The 15,778-nt window shown below is 43.6% G+C and overlaps 2 protein-coding genes across 14 annotated transcripts in view; one reads left to right on the top strand and one right to left on the bottom strand.

The window, feature by feature from the left end:
- Positions 1-326: 326 nt before the first annotated feature.
- Positions 327-15,778, top strand: part of LOC135107481 (serine proteinase stubble-like) — a 237,911-nt gene continuing 222,459 nt past the window's right edge. For 10 of the 12 annotated variants that reach the window (XM_064017387.1, XM_064017386.1, XM_064017385.1 and 7 more), the window contains exons 1-2: positions 327-439; positions 9,082-9,169. The gene's annotated coding sequence lies outside the window, so the exon portion shown is untranslated. The remainder of the gene's footprint in view (positions 440-9,081; positions 9,170-15,778) is intronic. The other 2 variants (XM_064017391.1, XM_064017390.1) reach the window with 1 other exon arrangement.
- Positions 1,986-15,778, bottom strand: part of LOC135107480 (uncharacterized) — a 44,507-nt gene continuing 30,714 nt past the window's right edge. The window contains exons 5-9 of one of the 2 annotated variants that reach the window (XM_064017381.1): positions 7,942-8,193; positions 7,076-7,823; positions 6,629-6,871; positions 6,234-6,452; positions 1,986-6,110 (exon numbers count right to left, since the gene is read on the bottom strand). In XM_064017381.1, coding sequence (XP_063873451.1) covers positions 5,874-6,110; positions 6,234-6,452; positions 6,629-6,871; positions 7,076-7,823; positions 7,942-8,193 — 1,699 coding nt within the window. In that variant the 3' untranslated portion in view covers positions 1,986-5,873. Of the gene's footprint in view, positions 6,111-6,233; positions 6,456-6,628; positions 6,872-7,075; positions 7,824-7,941; positions 8,194-15,778 lie in introns of both variants that reach the window. The other variant, XM_064017380.1, reaches the window with a different exon arrangement.

Here is a 15,778-nt window from a genome sequence, read left to right as displayed (position 1 = left end):
TAACTGGTCTGACTTCGTGGACTTAATGAGGTGGACAGTGTCGGCGTGTGTGAAGTATGATTCCAAAGGTAGCGTGTAGTCTCCTTTCCGTAGTGTTGAGGGTCACGCAACTACTGAGGCGCACGTGTCTAGCATTTGTCTTCATTGTCTTACTTGTCATCTTTGGAATACGGTGCTGCTTTTGGAACATTTTACCCGTGTTTTTTTTTTCTTTCTTTCTGTAACTCTTGATCTTTTTATTTACCTGTTCATTGTTTTCATTCAAGTACCGAGCAGCTTCGAAACGGAGAACTAAAGCAATGTGACTCCCTCTGCTCGGTCAGTGTCGTCGGCTGTGTTGCGAAGGGCATACTCGTGTTGGAATCTGTGCTTTCTTGAACACTAATATGAAGCAGGCCTGTCTGGAACCTACATCATCCTGTTTCCAATGACCCAACAGGTATTCTGAGTACGCAATGAGTGTAGATCAACATATATTCCTGGTGTGTAATGAAATATAACCGGTGTGTCTGTCTAGTTAGCCTGCTGACGCCGCTAGGCTGGTGCTGGTAGAGTTGCTAAGCCATCGTATGTATCACCATTTTTATCTACTCATTGTATAGTTTATGAGACCACATATTTATTGGAATTTTTCAACCATATCAATTCAAATGAGTGGTGTTCAAATGGGAAGTTTTAAGAGCTAGGGACACGGGGATTCAGTGTAAGTGATGGTGATGGTGGCGGAGGTGGTGTCAGGCGAGCGACGTGGCGGTACGGCGTGTCTCCCTGCCTCGCCTTCAACTCCATGGACGGCGTACTCTGAAACGCTTTGTTCTCACACTACGACTATTTTCAAAGGCCACAGAGATGATTCGTAGGATTCTCAAGAGTATTTCTCCTGTTGATAATGTTAGGATCTTGATAGTATTTCACAACAACCGTACAAACACCCTATAAACCCGTGGAACTTATCTAGACTTGAAAGTGGGGCACAAAAGTTGTTTCAGTATAATATGGTATTAAGCATTGCCTTCTCTCTATCATACTAAACATTGCCTTATCTCTATCATGCTCCCATTCAACGCTACCTTCTTTTTACCATCTTTAAGTTGTCATTCTGTTACTCAAATCGTCCATTTATCATCAGATCGTAATGAAACTCCCTGCCTAATTCTTTCCGGTTAACAAATTAATGTCTCAGTGCTCCACAGGAACCCAGTCTCGTGGCATGTCACAGGTGTCTCTGGAATGCCACAGCAATCTTATTAATTACCAGTGACAGTAACAGTGCTTTTAGTAGTGAGTGGCAGGTGAGAGTAATAAATAGAGAGATGAGAGATAATGGTAACTTAAAACGTAGTGTAGGACTGGAATGTAGGATGGAAAGACATTACTGACTGCTTAATGGTGGTGGTGATGGCAGTGGTCAGCATGAAGGTGTAAAGATGTAAGGTGTAGGTGTGGAGCTACAGAAGGTGTAGGTGAGAGAGTACAGGAGAGTGTGTGGGTGGAGGAAGGAGTGAGGCTGTGGACAGATAGATATGTGTACGGTTAGTGTTTTTTTTTTCTTTTTAAGTTTGATAGACTAATTGGCTTAACGACAAGATAGGACAGCCCTAATGTCCTTCAGATAAATAACAGGTATGTATTTTTTTTTCTGCTCAAGATGACATCTCGGAAAAAAATATATACTTCTTATATATACTTGTATTTATGAAGCGTTTTCACTCCTTTCCATCAGCAGTTTTACTGAATTTTTCATGAATCAAAGAAAGCTGAAAGAACCGTACGAGTATACAGTATGTTCACCACCCTAAGTAAGTTTCCCCGTGATCACTTCGTCCACAAGATTTTCTTCAAAATGAGTCCCTAGTGATAGAAGTAGGTTATGTTATATTAGGTTTGGGAGACTTACCATAAGGGGAGAAATTTTCTGCAAAATTTTCATGGAGGAATCTTGGCATTTGGAATTTATATAAAAGTTGTGAATAAAACGACAAACGGTAAAAGCTTTCAAGTTATATTTGTGTACTTTGGTACAAACAAAAACAAAACAAAAACAATTCTTAATTCTAAGCCTCCATCGCCGGAACCACGAGTCTCCGCGGCCTTGATCACCTCCTCCTGCACCAACGCCACGACCCATTTTTACTTCTGTTAGCAACGAAAGTCAATCGGTACATTGATATGCAGGCTTTGGCCGGGCTAGGAGGAGACGGGGCAAGGCCAGGGAGGAAGGTTGGCTGGCATAACGGAGTAGTAATAATGCCTCAAGTACAAGAGTAACAACCTGGATAATGATGCAGATCAAGACATTCTCAGAAGCCTCACAGACCGGCACAGACACAGACGCGCACACCCACACACGTACACGTGCACACACCCATTGGACCACATCTACATACGTGGCTCCATTGTGCTGAGAGACGCTCGCTCACGATCATGAACGTAAAAGATCAGGCATGTAAATACATACACGTGCATACACACACACGCGCGCCCACACACACACACACACACACACACACACACACACACACACACACACACACACACACACACACACACACTTAGGCACACACAAATAATATAAACATTGATGTCAAAAACTTCTTGGCAACGTATTGTTTGGATAATCTTGAACCACACAATCTGGTGAGATAAATTAATTTTCCTTTACTTCAATTTTAGGAACTTTGTTTTAAAAAAAGTGATAAACAAGTTTATCACAACGAGACCAAATAATACTACTACATTTACATTTTTTGCTTGTTTTTATGGATGGGATGTGGAAATAAATTAATTAATAAATTAGCAATAAATTATTGAATAAATTAATCAACAAGTAACAATTTGTAGCACGCACACGTATAAATAAGAAAAAAAAAAGCTATCCTATTCACTGACGATTATAGTATCTGATATATAAAGTGTTCCTTAGCGTCTAGAGCTAAAAAAAAAAAATCTTATCTGAGTCTCTTTTCCTCGCTCGCTTTTCTCTAATCAAGGTTCTGTAAAAAAAGCGACTATGATTTCTTACATAAAAAAAAAAAAGTTTACGACCACTACGCACAACAGCTCGGATCTTTCCCAGGAACACCCAGCAACAGAGAGAGAGAGAGAGAGAGAGAGAGAGAGAGAGAGAAAGAGAGAGAGAGAGAGAGAGAGATTAACGCTTCAGTTGTTAGCCAAAAAAGAAAAAAAAGAATTACTGTCTGTTAATTTTGTCATTATCATTATCATCGTTGTTATTGTTAGGATTAGTCTTACTGGCAATTTTTTCATATATTTCTACTGTTAGGAAAGCATAAAAAGCCAGAGTAATTATTGATGCGCGTTATTTTGCTTGATTTCAGCTCAAGAATATAAAAAAAGTCAGGTTAATTAGGTTAATTATCAATATTCACAGGTGTCATGTAGTCTGTGCTGGTGACAAGTGATGCACTAGTTGTTAGTAAAGCATTGACTCTATGCATAAAGTCTGTTATTAGTATTGCGTTGTATTGGGTTAGTAAAGCATGCAAGTGGTTAGTAGTGCGTAGATAGCATTACTCAAACTAGTCAAGTGCATAGTGGGGTTAGTAAAGCAATGGCGGTTTGGAAATGCGTACTATTATCTATAAAGCTTACTGTTGTTAGTTATGGAAGCAAAATATGTGATGGTGGATGTTGATGGTGATGTGATGATGGTTACAGTACTTCAGTAAATGGCGAGTGGTTGGTTACTTAGTCCTGCAAACTGATGAGCGTGAAAGTGAAGGGTGCAATGCCTATGTGAAGTTAATTATTGCTGGTCTGGTGGCTTTTCGTAAGTTAGTGATGATTGGTCCCCTTGTTAGTGATGGTCGTGCTGTCGTGAGGTGGTTTGCTGTTCGTGAATGCGTGGCTTGTGTTTACTAGTGTATTGGATAATGGCTTACTTGGATTGGTTAGTTATCGGTACAATGCAGCAGTTGTCTCACAAAAGAAAGAAAATATAGTGTTCGTGTGCGCTTTATGAATATTACGTTATTATTGTGATTAAAGGTGATTGTACACTATCGTTAAACAGGCATGATTTGTTAGTTAAGCAAGCATTATCTACATTTACATGCGAAGGAAAGGCAGAAGGAAAGGTGTTTTCTTTTCAGGAGAATCTTGCGTGTTTAGATTCATGAAGCGTATCTTACATGCAGGTTGAGTATTTTGATGAGTTGTTCAGCCTCTAGGTAGCACAAAAGAAAGCTATTTAAGTAAAGCCGCCGCCACTCGCACTCCACTACTAAGTAGAATCTATTGGGAGTGTTAGATTTACAACCATTTTAACGTTAAAAGACACTGATACATCTGTTGGTTTGTCTGTTAGATTGCAACGTGTGTGTGTGTGTGTGTGTGTGTGTGATTTGCTCCTCAGGTTGGTCAAGGGAGGTGCGGTGCGGTCTGCGGCGGCGAAAAGCACGTCTAAGCTACTGAAGCTCCAAGTGGAATTTCTATAGCATCACAGTGGTGTGTTAGTGAATAGCGTTGAGCAATTACATCAATATACAGCAGCGCTCCGTGACCGCTACTGTGTGTTTGCTTGCACAGTCTCCGATAAATTTGTTCCTCTGGCTCTCGGCGGTATAGGAAGTGTGGTTTCGAGCAGGAAAATCGATTGTTAGTTGTCGCCTCTTCCTGTTTATTACAGAAGTGGGACGACTGCTATTTACATATTCTCATTCTCTTCACCAAATCTTTCTCTCTACGTGCTGCAGCTGGGTGTTCAGGTCCCTAAGTAGATCATAGCTGTATCGGACGGTTGAGTGCTAGGCAGGAGGCGTCATGCCTCTCCCGAAGAGTCGTCCGGGTCTACGCTTTTAATTTCCCTTTGTCCCAGCACCTATGAAGCGCAGGCGAGCCGGGCGAGAAGAGGAGGAGGGAAGGATCGCTTTCTCTCATGGGGTCATGTGTGGTCAGACAAAATTTAGAATACGATGGCAAAATTGTCTCGAAATTTGAATATTAATACATTCACGAACTTATACAAATTGAAGACAGTATTTGAAGATTTCCCTCAATTTCGAGTTCCCTCGTGTTGTGTATATACAGGTGCTAATCCAACCGCACACCCCGACTAGGCCCCGTCCGCCTCGCTCCGCCCAGGCTCCCCCTAAAGGTTCCCAGAAGCACCGCCACCACCGCCACGCCCGCCGCGCGCCTCGACTCGCGGCAGCACATGGACACAATAGTAGAAGAGTCTTGATTAGTGAATATTGCTACAGTCAACAGATTCACTGGTATTTTATCGCCGATATGTGTATTTTTTTTTTCTGAAATTATGCTGTTCTTTAATGCCACTTTTGGACGGATATGTCAGTCAGTTGTTAGTGCTACTAAACCTTAATTCTAATTTTTCATTCAAGAGAACGTTTCTCTCATAATGCCCACTATAATACTTGACAATTCGCAGATGAGAAACGTGTATTGCGTCATAAATGCCCGAGTATACAGTGTACCATGATTTCTTGAGCCCACATCTTGGTAATGCCAATTAGTATCTGCACACAGACGGTCGTCGCTCGGCCGCCAGCAATATGAAGGCTCGCTGGGGATGAGCTCTACTGTATGAATTAAAAATTTAGTGCCCTTTTTTTTTCATTGCCTTAGTCTTATCATGAAACATTAGTGTATTTCAAGGCCAAAATCCTGTATTACCCTTTTCCTTCGCACAGGCCTCCGCTACCTTAAACGAACTCCATGGGATAGAGAGATTCCTGACTGACGCAGGCAGGTCGTTCTTTGGATAATGGCGATCTGCTGTCCATTAAAGAAGTACCTTTTCCATCTATCTCGGCAACTCGTTTCCTAAATGAAACGGTGAGCACAAGACTGAGGGTTCCTGTAAAGGTGTGAGCGGCACGAGCGGGAAGGAGCTAAATTCTGCGGGGATAACCGGAGTCGTAGAGTTGACGGAGGGACTCAGTGGTGGTGGCGGGACTCAGGGGCTCCTCCAGCTTGCTGCGGCGGCGACGGTGCCACACAGCCGTCCACGCCACGATGATTACAAGCTGAGCCACCAGGAATACCGAGCAGGCCAGCACGAGACCCACCATGTTGATGCACACACCGGACACGTCCTCTTGCATCACCACCTCAGACCCACCGAGGCTCTGTGAGAGAAACACGAGACATTACTCGGCCTCATCTGTCGGCAACTAATTACTGTGATGCGTTACATATACACGTACACAAACATACGACGGCTAGGAGTGATGCGTGCTCAGACAACTTACCTCGGTGTTGTGACTCTTTTCAAGGTTGTTGGCGGCGTTCTCTCTGCTCTGGACCTGAGATGAACGGGTGCCAAATTTGTCGGATATTTTGATGGCCCGCACCACCAGCAACTCCTCGGGAATGCCCACCTCTGGCGTCTCCCTTGTGACACGTCGACCGCCATGATGTATGAAGTTGTGAGCCACCACATCGAAGGCCCTCGGGCTGATCTGCTTCACCTGCTGTATAAGAAAACGTGACAGTCCTTCCCCGCAGAGAGACAGAGAGCGTGATCCTAAAGCTTGGTACTAGGAGACAGAACAATAATGCTACGTGAGCTGTTGTATGTCATGTACGATAATGTTGCTCTTAAACCTCAAAACTTAACCTACATTTTGTTTATAGTTTGCATTACCTCCTGCACGGTGGACGAGGGTGCCTCCCAGTAACTATGTTCAGGGTTTCCAAAATCGATGATGAAGGGCATCGCTTCTCTCTTCTTCCTGCCGTAGCTTTCCGCTACCTTCACCTGACCACCGAAGTCCATCACGTCACACTGCACGGGCTCACAGGTGGGCAGGCAGGGGGACACCATGGCGCGGAACTGAACCACGTCGCTCGTCGGGAATTTGAAGGCGTCGAAAGTGGCACCAAGGACCTGCATTTCAAATATATTTGGCTTAACAAACTAAAAGGACCATAGAACATAAGCATCAAAAAAAAAAGAAAAAAAAGAAAGCAAAGAAAAAAAATTTAGAGGTTATGATATAAATGATAGCATGTTATGGACTCGTCGTTGAGCGAGACTTTAATGTTATAGGTTAAACAGATTGCTCTGATAATGACAAGCTGAGGCACTAACCTTTCCTGTGTTGTCGATCTTCTTCAGCGGCCTCATGATGGAGATCTCTGTGGGGCAGCCGCGGTTGTCCAGTAAGGTGATGTTGTTGGTGTTGCTGCCGTCCATGGCCACCAGGTCTCGCACGGAGATCTCATAGGGTGAGTCCCTGTCAACGATCACGAACTGCAGCTCCAGCATGTCACCCACTGAGGCGTCGGTAATCTCGTTCTGGTCCCTGTTGGCAATGCGCATGATCACGTTGGGGGAGTCCACAGTGCTGCCCTGCTCCATGTACGGTGTCTTCTCATCCCCAACGCTGAGTTCCACCAGGTTGCTGACGCTCTTGTTGGACAGGTCATACTTGCAGTGCACGCTGAGGCCCAGGTCAGCGCTGGTCACAATCATATCGTGGTGCTGAATGATCACGTCGGTGCTGTAGCGAGAGTCCGTGTCGCGCTCCACGTTGCAGTCAATGTCGTTGTAACCCATGACAAGTTCGAATTCGAGGGAGTTCTCAATGTCGTTCATGCATGTATTGGGGGAACCCTTGGAGTAAATCTTGCCGTTGAAGATCTTTGAAGTCTTGATCCTGGTCACCATGTCCCCGGAGCGGCAGTCAATGGTCACGTTGTAGCATGAGGAGAGTTCGTAGGTGGATGAGCCTGGAATGTCTAAGTAAGGCTCGTCGATGTGAGTGATTGTGGCAGCGGCGTGGTGTGAGAGGCGGCACACCTTGTCTCCAGTATCGCCGTAGTCGAAGGAGTGGCATCTGTAAAGCAAAGTAGATATTTAAATTTGCTCTCTGAAAAAAAAAAAATCTTATGCCATTAAACTGTTCATTTCTCCTACATTGTTCAGAGGCTCGATCTCTAAGCTTTGAAGATTACCTGAAATTGGCGGTGAGGCAGAGACGCTTGCAGTCCTCAAGGTTTGCTACTTCCTGCTGCACAGAATCCACTGTCTTCAGGATGCGTCCCTCCATCTTCTGGAACTCGCACATCTTCACGGGGTCGTCCATGCAGTTGTTTTCAAGGAAGTCACTGTTTTCCTCGCTGATGAAGGCGCCGGTGCCCACTGCGGTGTGTCTGTCCATGTCGGAGGTCTCGCATTTCCCTGTCATATTGTTGTAGTTGGCGGACCTGAACGGGGGAGAAAAAGAAAGGGTGTGCGTGTTATTGTGAAATGTGTTGAGTTTTTAGGACTGTTGTGCTGAATAGAGGATGAGTGTAGAAAGCATTAGACTTACGAAACATTTTATTGGAGTAATTGTGTTATTTTTTCTTATGGGTTAAAACAAGACGAACAGGATCCAAGGTCTCTGATGAACCTATGCTGTAACAGATGCCTTTTTCCCTTGTTTCATTATCAGTGCTCCACGCGTCAAAAAAAAAAAAAAAAAAAATCTTTGGAAACGTAATATTTTATTCATGGGATAAAACTCTTCTCATAACCGTACGCTCCAAAAGGGGGAACATGGCTTTACGTAATATTATTTGGGATGTCCATACTTTATGGCGTAATAGGTACGGTTTGTACATGTTGAGGCCATACACACACGCACACTAAGAATTCTCTCTCTCTCTCTCTCCCTCTCTCTCTGAAATTAATGTCAGTTATTCTTTCCCTCATTAGTCTTCATCCAAGGAGGAAACGTCGGTCGAATATTAACCTCATTATGTAAACAAAGGCGCTTCTTTGTTCACCATTTTTCTCCTGTTTGTTCCCGTTGAGTTCCTGGAGGGTAATCACCGTAGTCTTTACCAGCAGCAGCAGCACCACCACCACCACCACCACCACCACCATCACGACCCTGACAATATTTTTCCAAGGCATTATATCTCCCACCATTCATTCCTTTAACTCCCATTTTCTCTCTATCCCTGTCTCATCCCTTCTTTCCTTCACGCTCCTGTCACTTGTCAAATCCTGTACACGAAGCCAAAGAGAGAATCACGGATCATTTACTTAGCGAATCTGTACTGTATATGATTTTTCTAACGCATATCTGAAATATTTATTTTATTCAGGACCTGTGAGGAGTTTACACCTTCATAACTACCCGCCAGTGATGTAAAAGAGTCTCGGGATGTCAGAGGAACAGTGCACGCAAATAAGGTGAGTTTGAATACTGATAGTGATTGGGATGGTGAGTGGCGTGGGTAGCGGGTGAGTAGGGCCATAGTGTAAATGTTGGAGTTTAGTGCAGTAAGGAAAAGGGATGCAGAGGGAGAAGTAACAAGGAAGGGAAGTAGATGCAATGCGTAATGGTAAGGACGTGGAAGTAGATGTAAAGAGATTAGTGGTAAAAATGTAAAGAGGTGTAATGTGGAAGGTGATGAAGAGAGTAGTAGTAGTAGTAGTTGTTGTTGTAGTAGTAGTAAGGATGAGGATGTGGCGTGAGTGATTTAGCAAGAAGGTGGATGCTGAAAGTAATGGAACGGATGTGAAATTTGTGGTGTAATGCGAAAGTGGAAGAGGAGAGAGTAAGGGTGAGCGTTTAATTTACTGTATCAGGGACGTCAGTGTGCTATACAGGGGGAATTGTAAAGCTTAACCAAACACGAGGCGAGGTTTGGGTTCGTATTTGTGTGGTGGCGAATAATTAAGGGCATCAGTGACTTCGGATCTGATTTAACTATGCAACAAAGAACTGTCGGAGAAGGGCAGCTTAGGGTCATATTACTAAAATCACGCGTTCCTAGAAGAATCTTATCGGACTGGGGAAAAAAAAAAAAATAAAATGTAGTACTGACTTGAAAATATGAAGGGGTAGACTGTTCTTTAGAAATTGTTATTGGAACTGGAAAGGCTTACTTGTTAATTAAATGACACTCACTGCAAGAACATTTCCCGCTTTTTTTACTCGCCTTGTCTTTTCCCTCTCCTTCACGGCTCTTTCCCTTCCTTTCCTCTCCTGCTTTACCTCCTACAGTCCAGGAAGCATATTTACCCTTTATGACTGCTGTTATCTCTTCCTCACTCTCTCCTTTGCTCTTCAACACCTATTTTCCCTTCCACACCTACTCTACCCACACTCCCGGAAGCATATTTACCCTTAAGGACTCCAGTTATCTCTTCCTCACTCTCTCCTTTGCTCGTAAACACGCACTTTTCCTTCCCCTCCTACTTTATCTTCGCTTCCGGAAGCATATTTACCATTCAAGGCAGCTCTTGTCTCGGTGAGCAGCATTTGCCCGCCGGGGAAGGGTGTGACGGAGTGCCTCCGCTCCGTTATTGCACGCTCGACATGCTACTCATATTAATCTGCGCTGTAAAGACCCGGACATGCATAACAAATACTCATCAGGCAAATACACACGCCGGACAGGAGATAAATGGATCCAATCAGCCACGACGCAAAAGTCCCATAACCTCTGGCCCCGTTTTCTCAGTGGTAGCGAGATTAATGAGGAAAAACTGCAGAAAGCGAATGGGAAGCTCTTGCATTCTGTCCACACCCAGGACGTGAAGGGTCGTGTGGGGTCGGAGGCTTGGAGGTAATGTGTGTGTCTTTATGGGGAGATATATATATATATATATATATATATATATATATATATATATATATATATATATATATATATATATATATATATATATATATATATATAAAAGATCGTCTATAAATAGAACCGAAAGGTGAACCGTTAAAGACAAGAAGGAATGTAAGGAAAGGAACTTGAGGAGGAGAAAGAAAGGGAATGAAATGATTAAACGAAAGAAAGAAAGAAAGAAAAAGAAAGAGAGAGACAAAACGATGACATCTATAACGATAACGAGGATGTTGCGACGATAATGATGATGATGACAAAGTATAAGGAGATGAAATAGTATAACAAAAATAAGACAGTGACAATGACGACGACGAGGAAGATAGTGATAAGAAAGGAGGAGTAGGAGGGGAAGGGGAAGGAGAAGGAGAAGAGTAACAGAACACTTTCAAGACTCATGCCTGTCTATTGGAAGAAAGACCGAAGTGAATTCCAGTGCGTGTTTGAAGGATGACAGATGCGCGCAACACGAGCGTGAAGCAGCGAACGTGACTGCAGGCAAGCGATGGAGACGAGTTACGGGTCTGGGCGGCGGGCGGCGGGAGTATTGTAGCGGGGAATGTGCGTGCGGTGCCGTGAAAAAAGGAGTGATACTGATATACATTAACAAATCAATTATTTCTCACTGTATGGAAATAAAGTGGCGAAAGTTGTGATGATTAAAACAAAAGGCTGAGTGTGAATGGATGGGACTGAAAAAGACCAGCTGTTTTCAAGTTGATTAGAATGCATGGCAGGTGTGGGCCCGCAAGGGGAACGTTATTTAGCACTGCAGTGAAGAAGGGAAGGAAGGGGAAGGAAAGGCAGGTGGGAGAGAAAGAGGGAGAGGGGAGGGAGGGCGAGGCAGGTGGGTGAGAGAGAGCGAGAGAAACAGAGAGGGAGGGAGGAAGGGAGGGTAAGATAAGCGGTATATCGTTGCCAGAACCAAGGAAGGGATAGAGGAAAGGAAGCCCGCGGGGTGTTTATGAGTTTGATGATGCAGCGAGGTGAGGAGTGGTGGCGAGGAGGCCGCGACGAGGTGGGCAAGTGGTGTCTGGTCCTTCCCTCATTAATCCATCACCACTTTGTAATTAATTTATGTGTAATGACGGTCTGTATCTTTTAAAATGGGGTAATTTCTATTTGTCTGTCTGTCTTTCAATCTGTTTTGTCTCTTACTCCTTTTCTCCTTCTCCCTATCTCTTTCCTTCTATTCCTTATAAAGACACAGCAGCACTAACAACAAACTAATGGTAAACTCAAGTATCCATTACCAGCTGAAATTTTCCCTGAGCTCCGTAGTTTACCGTTCTTTATTGGCATGTTTTCTCGACTGCGTCACCTCCTGAGAGCTGCTCCTGGTTACGAGAACAAGTAGCGGTGAGCGGCGAGACGTGTTTCCTCTGTCGGGGCTGGAAGTGTCGGGCGCGTCGCGGGTCCCCAGCCAAACGAGGCCGCAAGGAACAGACGGGTGTAGATGTGTATCATTGTCACGTAATAGCTGTTCAGGTCTTCTATTACGTTTCTTTTGATTGTGTTGTCATTTTATTGTGCTCCTTCCCACCCCGCACCTTTTATCTTTTCCGTCCTCTTCTTCCTCTTTCTCCTTGATAAGCGGGTATCAAACCTTCTCTCTCCCAATTTTTCAGTCACGACAAACTATTCTGTTTAAACTTCAATTTTTCTTCATCATTAAACAACATAGCAAGGATTAATAGATTTGTTCCTGTTTACTTTCCCCTTGTATTCCTCCTACCACCCTCTTCCCTCCTCCTCCTCCTCCTCCTCCTCTGAGCAGCTGTGTAATTTCCCTCCCCCCCCCAACAGCGTCTAGCGAAGCAGTAATATCAGTGATTGAAGGGGAAGGTGAACTGAACTGTCTGTCTACCTCTTGTCTGGGAAAGTATCGGCCTTATAGTTGGTAAGGTTCCTTTATTTGAGTGGGCTGAAAGAAGACATGTCGGAAATGAAGGCGCAAGACACAGAAAATATATGCGAGGAAAAGAGGGGTAAAGAATAAAAGAGAGGATGAATGAAAAAAATAGCATGCACGGGGAAAAAAGAAAGAAAATATCAGGGAGGAGAGGATGAGAGGAATAAGAAAAAGAGCAGAGGGAAAGAACGATGGGAAGAGAGTATGAGAGAGGAAAAGGAAAGAGCAAGAAAGAAGGTGAACGAGGAAAGGGGAAAAAAGAGTATAATGGAAAGAGGATGGGAAAGAGAGAGAAAAAAAAAAACAGAAGAAAGCAATGGGAACAGGGGATGAAAGAGAGACAAAAGAAACGGGAAACAGAAAGAAAAAAGAAATAGAAAGATTATGCAAGAAGAATAAGGAAAAAAAAACTGAGAAAGAACAACAAGGAAACATGAAAGAGGAAATTAAGAAAAGAAAGCATGACTGAAGGAGAATAATAAAAGAATAAATAAGAGAAAGAACACGAAAAAAACATAAAGAGGAAATTAGGAAAAAAAAAAATCAGAGAAATGGCATGACTAAAAAAGAATAAGGAAAACATCAGAGAGAGAGAGAGAGAGAGAGAGAAGGAATGAGCATGAAAGACAAGGAAAAAAAAGAAGAGGCAAGGCATGACTGACCCCACCATAGTGTTGTCGACCCGCTTGCTCCTCGCCGAAGCCCCGACACTCCGTTAGACGACTCGGGCCAAGCTTTTAGGGGTTCACTTCCGTTGGCCGCTAGAGGGCGAAGTCGGACGGAGGGAGGGAGGAGGAGGCTACGGAGGCAAATAAAGAGGGAGGAGGGAGGGGGAGGCATAGAGAGGAGGGCGAAACAAGGGAAGGAAGGGAGGAATGGAAAGGGCGTTCAGGATCCTTGAGTTTGCGTGGGAGGGACGGAGGGGAAGGGCGTTGGTGAGGTCGGTGGGTCATTTCTCGTCGGTCACCGGGTCAGGCAGGAGAACCGTTTCTCACGTGACCCTGACGTTGGAGACGCTATGGCGATAAAGGAAGCGAAGGAACACGAAAGTGAGGCGGTAAGAATGTTAGACAAGAATGTAAGAGTGTTTGTAAATAAGATGTTCATGGTTGGAGACGCTGCAACGGAAAGGAAGGGAAAGAACAAGAGAGTGAAGCGGAAAAGAAATGTTAGATAAGAGTGTAGGAGTGTATGTAAACAAGATGGTGGTGCTTGGAGACTTTATGAAGTTGAAAGAAAGGAAGGAACAGAAGACTAACGCTGTAAGAATGTTAGGCAAGAATGCAAGAGTATGTAAACAAGGTACTGATGGCTGGAGACGATAAAACGATGAAGGAAAGAAAAAGACACGAATGTTAGAGAAGAATAAGTGTAAACACGAAGATGCGCTTGAAGTATGAAGCCATTATGTTTCATTGTTTATTGGACATTAATGGAAAAATTTAGGTGCAGAAAGAGTAAGGAAGGAAGAACATTACATTCCTCAGCCTCGTGTGTACTTTATAAGGAAATTACCTTTAGCATTTTGAGTGATCTTTATGAAATGCCTGGAACTTTCTTTTTAGAGAAATATTGACTACTGAGCTTTAAATTACCCGTTGCTGTTCTCGCTATCCGGGCTGTACCTACTTGTAAGCTCCACTGAAATAAACTCCCTTTTGTTAGCGTTTTTGTCTGACAGTCCTTTGACAATGCATTAATCTACTTTGTTGTGTGAAAAAAAAAGGAAGAACAATGGAAAAGCAAAAAAGGAAATTAAGATGAGGAGGAGGAGGAGGAGGAGGAGGAGGAGGAGGAGGAAGACGTGGAAGAGGAAACGGTAAAGTAGAGGCCTCTTTTGTTAAGGAAATTATCACCGTATATAATCTCGGTTCTATAAAGGAGTCAAGAACATAATGACTAGACACAAAGTACCTTCATAACTCCCGTCAAATCTCGTCCCTTTCTTTTTATGTTTTTCATATCGCCAATCTTTTCATCCGTATTTGATAGATTTTCTTCCTTTGCATTTCTTTTATCCACTCTTATTTCTTTTCTTTCATATTCTAGTATTTAAATAATTGTCTTGTCTGTCTTTCTCAATTTTCTCCTTTTTTTTCTTCTTCCAGCTCTCTTCTCCTCTTAAGTACTTTCTCTCCTTCACATTCTTTTTCTCCTCCCCAGTTCCTTAATCTTCTATAACGAGTCCCTAACTCGTTACTCACAATGTACTTTACCGTTCTCTCTCTCTCTCTCTCTCTCTCTCTCTCTCTCTCTCTCTCTCTCTCTCTCTCTCTCTCTCTCTCTCTCTCTCTCTAACTTTATCAGATCTTCCTCATGTTTCTTCTCCCTACCTCTTTGTTTTATTTACCAGCATCGTCTGCATCCTTCCCTCTCTTTTTATATATGATTCTTTCTCATTCTATCCGTGCTTATGTATTTATTAGTCTTTCTGTCAGTCTACCTTCATATATACCTATTCAAGTGTGTGTGTGTTAGTGTGTGTGTGTGTGTGTGACTTGCATGAGGAAATAAGCATAAAATATGTGGTGCTTTTCCCGTTACTCGTCTTTCTTGACCCATTGACCAAGAGGAAGCAATAAAATAGAGAGAGAGAGAGAGAGAGAGAGAGAGAGAGAGAGAGAGAGAGAGAGAGAGAGAGAGAGAGAGAGAGAGAGAGAGAGAGAGAGAGAGAGAGAGAACACTAACAGGATCTAAAGGTGACGTACTGACATTGCAAGGACCACAACGATTATCATTTCTAGAGAGTCTAAAGCACCACATTATTATAAGGACCATCTGTGAGGTACGCGCAGACTCGAGAACTGAGGACCCCAGGCATTTTCAGACGGGCAGGTGAGTGGAGATTAGGATGCCACGTCAACGATAGCAAATGACAGTCTCGTACCTGCTCCCCACCTATTGATTACTGTCAGTGCGTTTCATGAGTCTTTTTTTTTTTACGTTCTCTCGTCCTGTCTTGAAATTGAAAAATGGTGATGTGGAAAATTGAAGAAGATTGAACGAGGCACGAAATTATGGTGGTATTCGTGGTGGTGGTGAGGGTCGTGGTGTGTGTGTCCGTCCGTCCGTCCGTCTGTCTTTTCATCCATCTCTCTCTCTCTCTCTCTCTCTCTCTCTCTCTCTCTCTCTCTCCACGCCCTCATTCCGCCGACCTCCCGCCCACTTAGTCGCCTACACACACACACACACACACACACACACACACACACACACACATGCGGTAACCTTCCTTCCCTCCTCTCTTCCTCTTTCTTTCCC

This window comes from Scylla paramamosain, chromosome 15 (assembly GCF_035594125.1).
Source record: "Scylla paramamosain isolate STU-SP2022 chromosome 15, ASM3559412v1, whole genome shotgun sequence".
In the NCBI taxonomy this organism is placed as follows: domain Eukaryota; kingdom Metazoa; phylum Arthropoda; class Malacostraca; order Decapoda; family Portunidae; genus Scylla; species Scylla paramamosain.
This window is presented reverse-complemented; position numbering and strand designations above follow the sequence as displayed.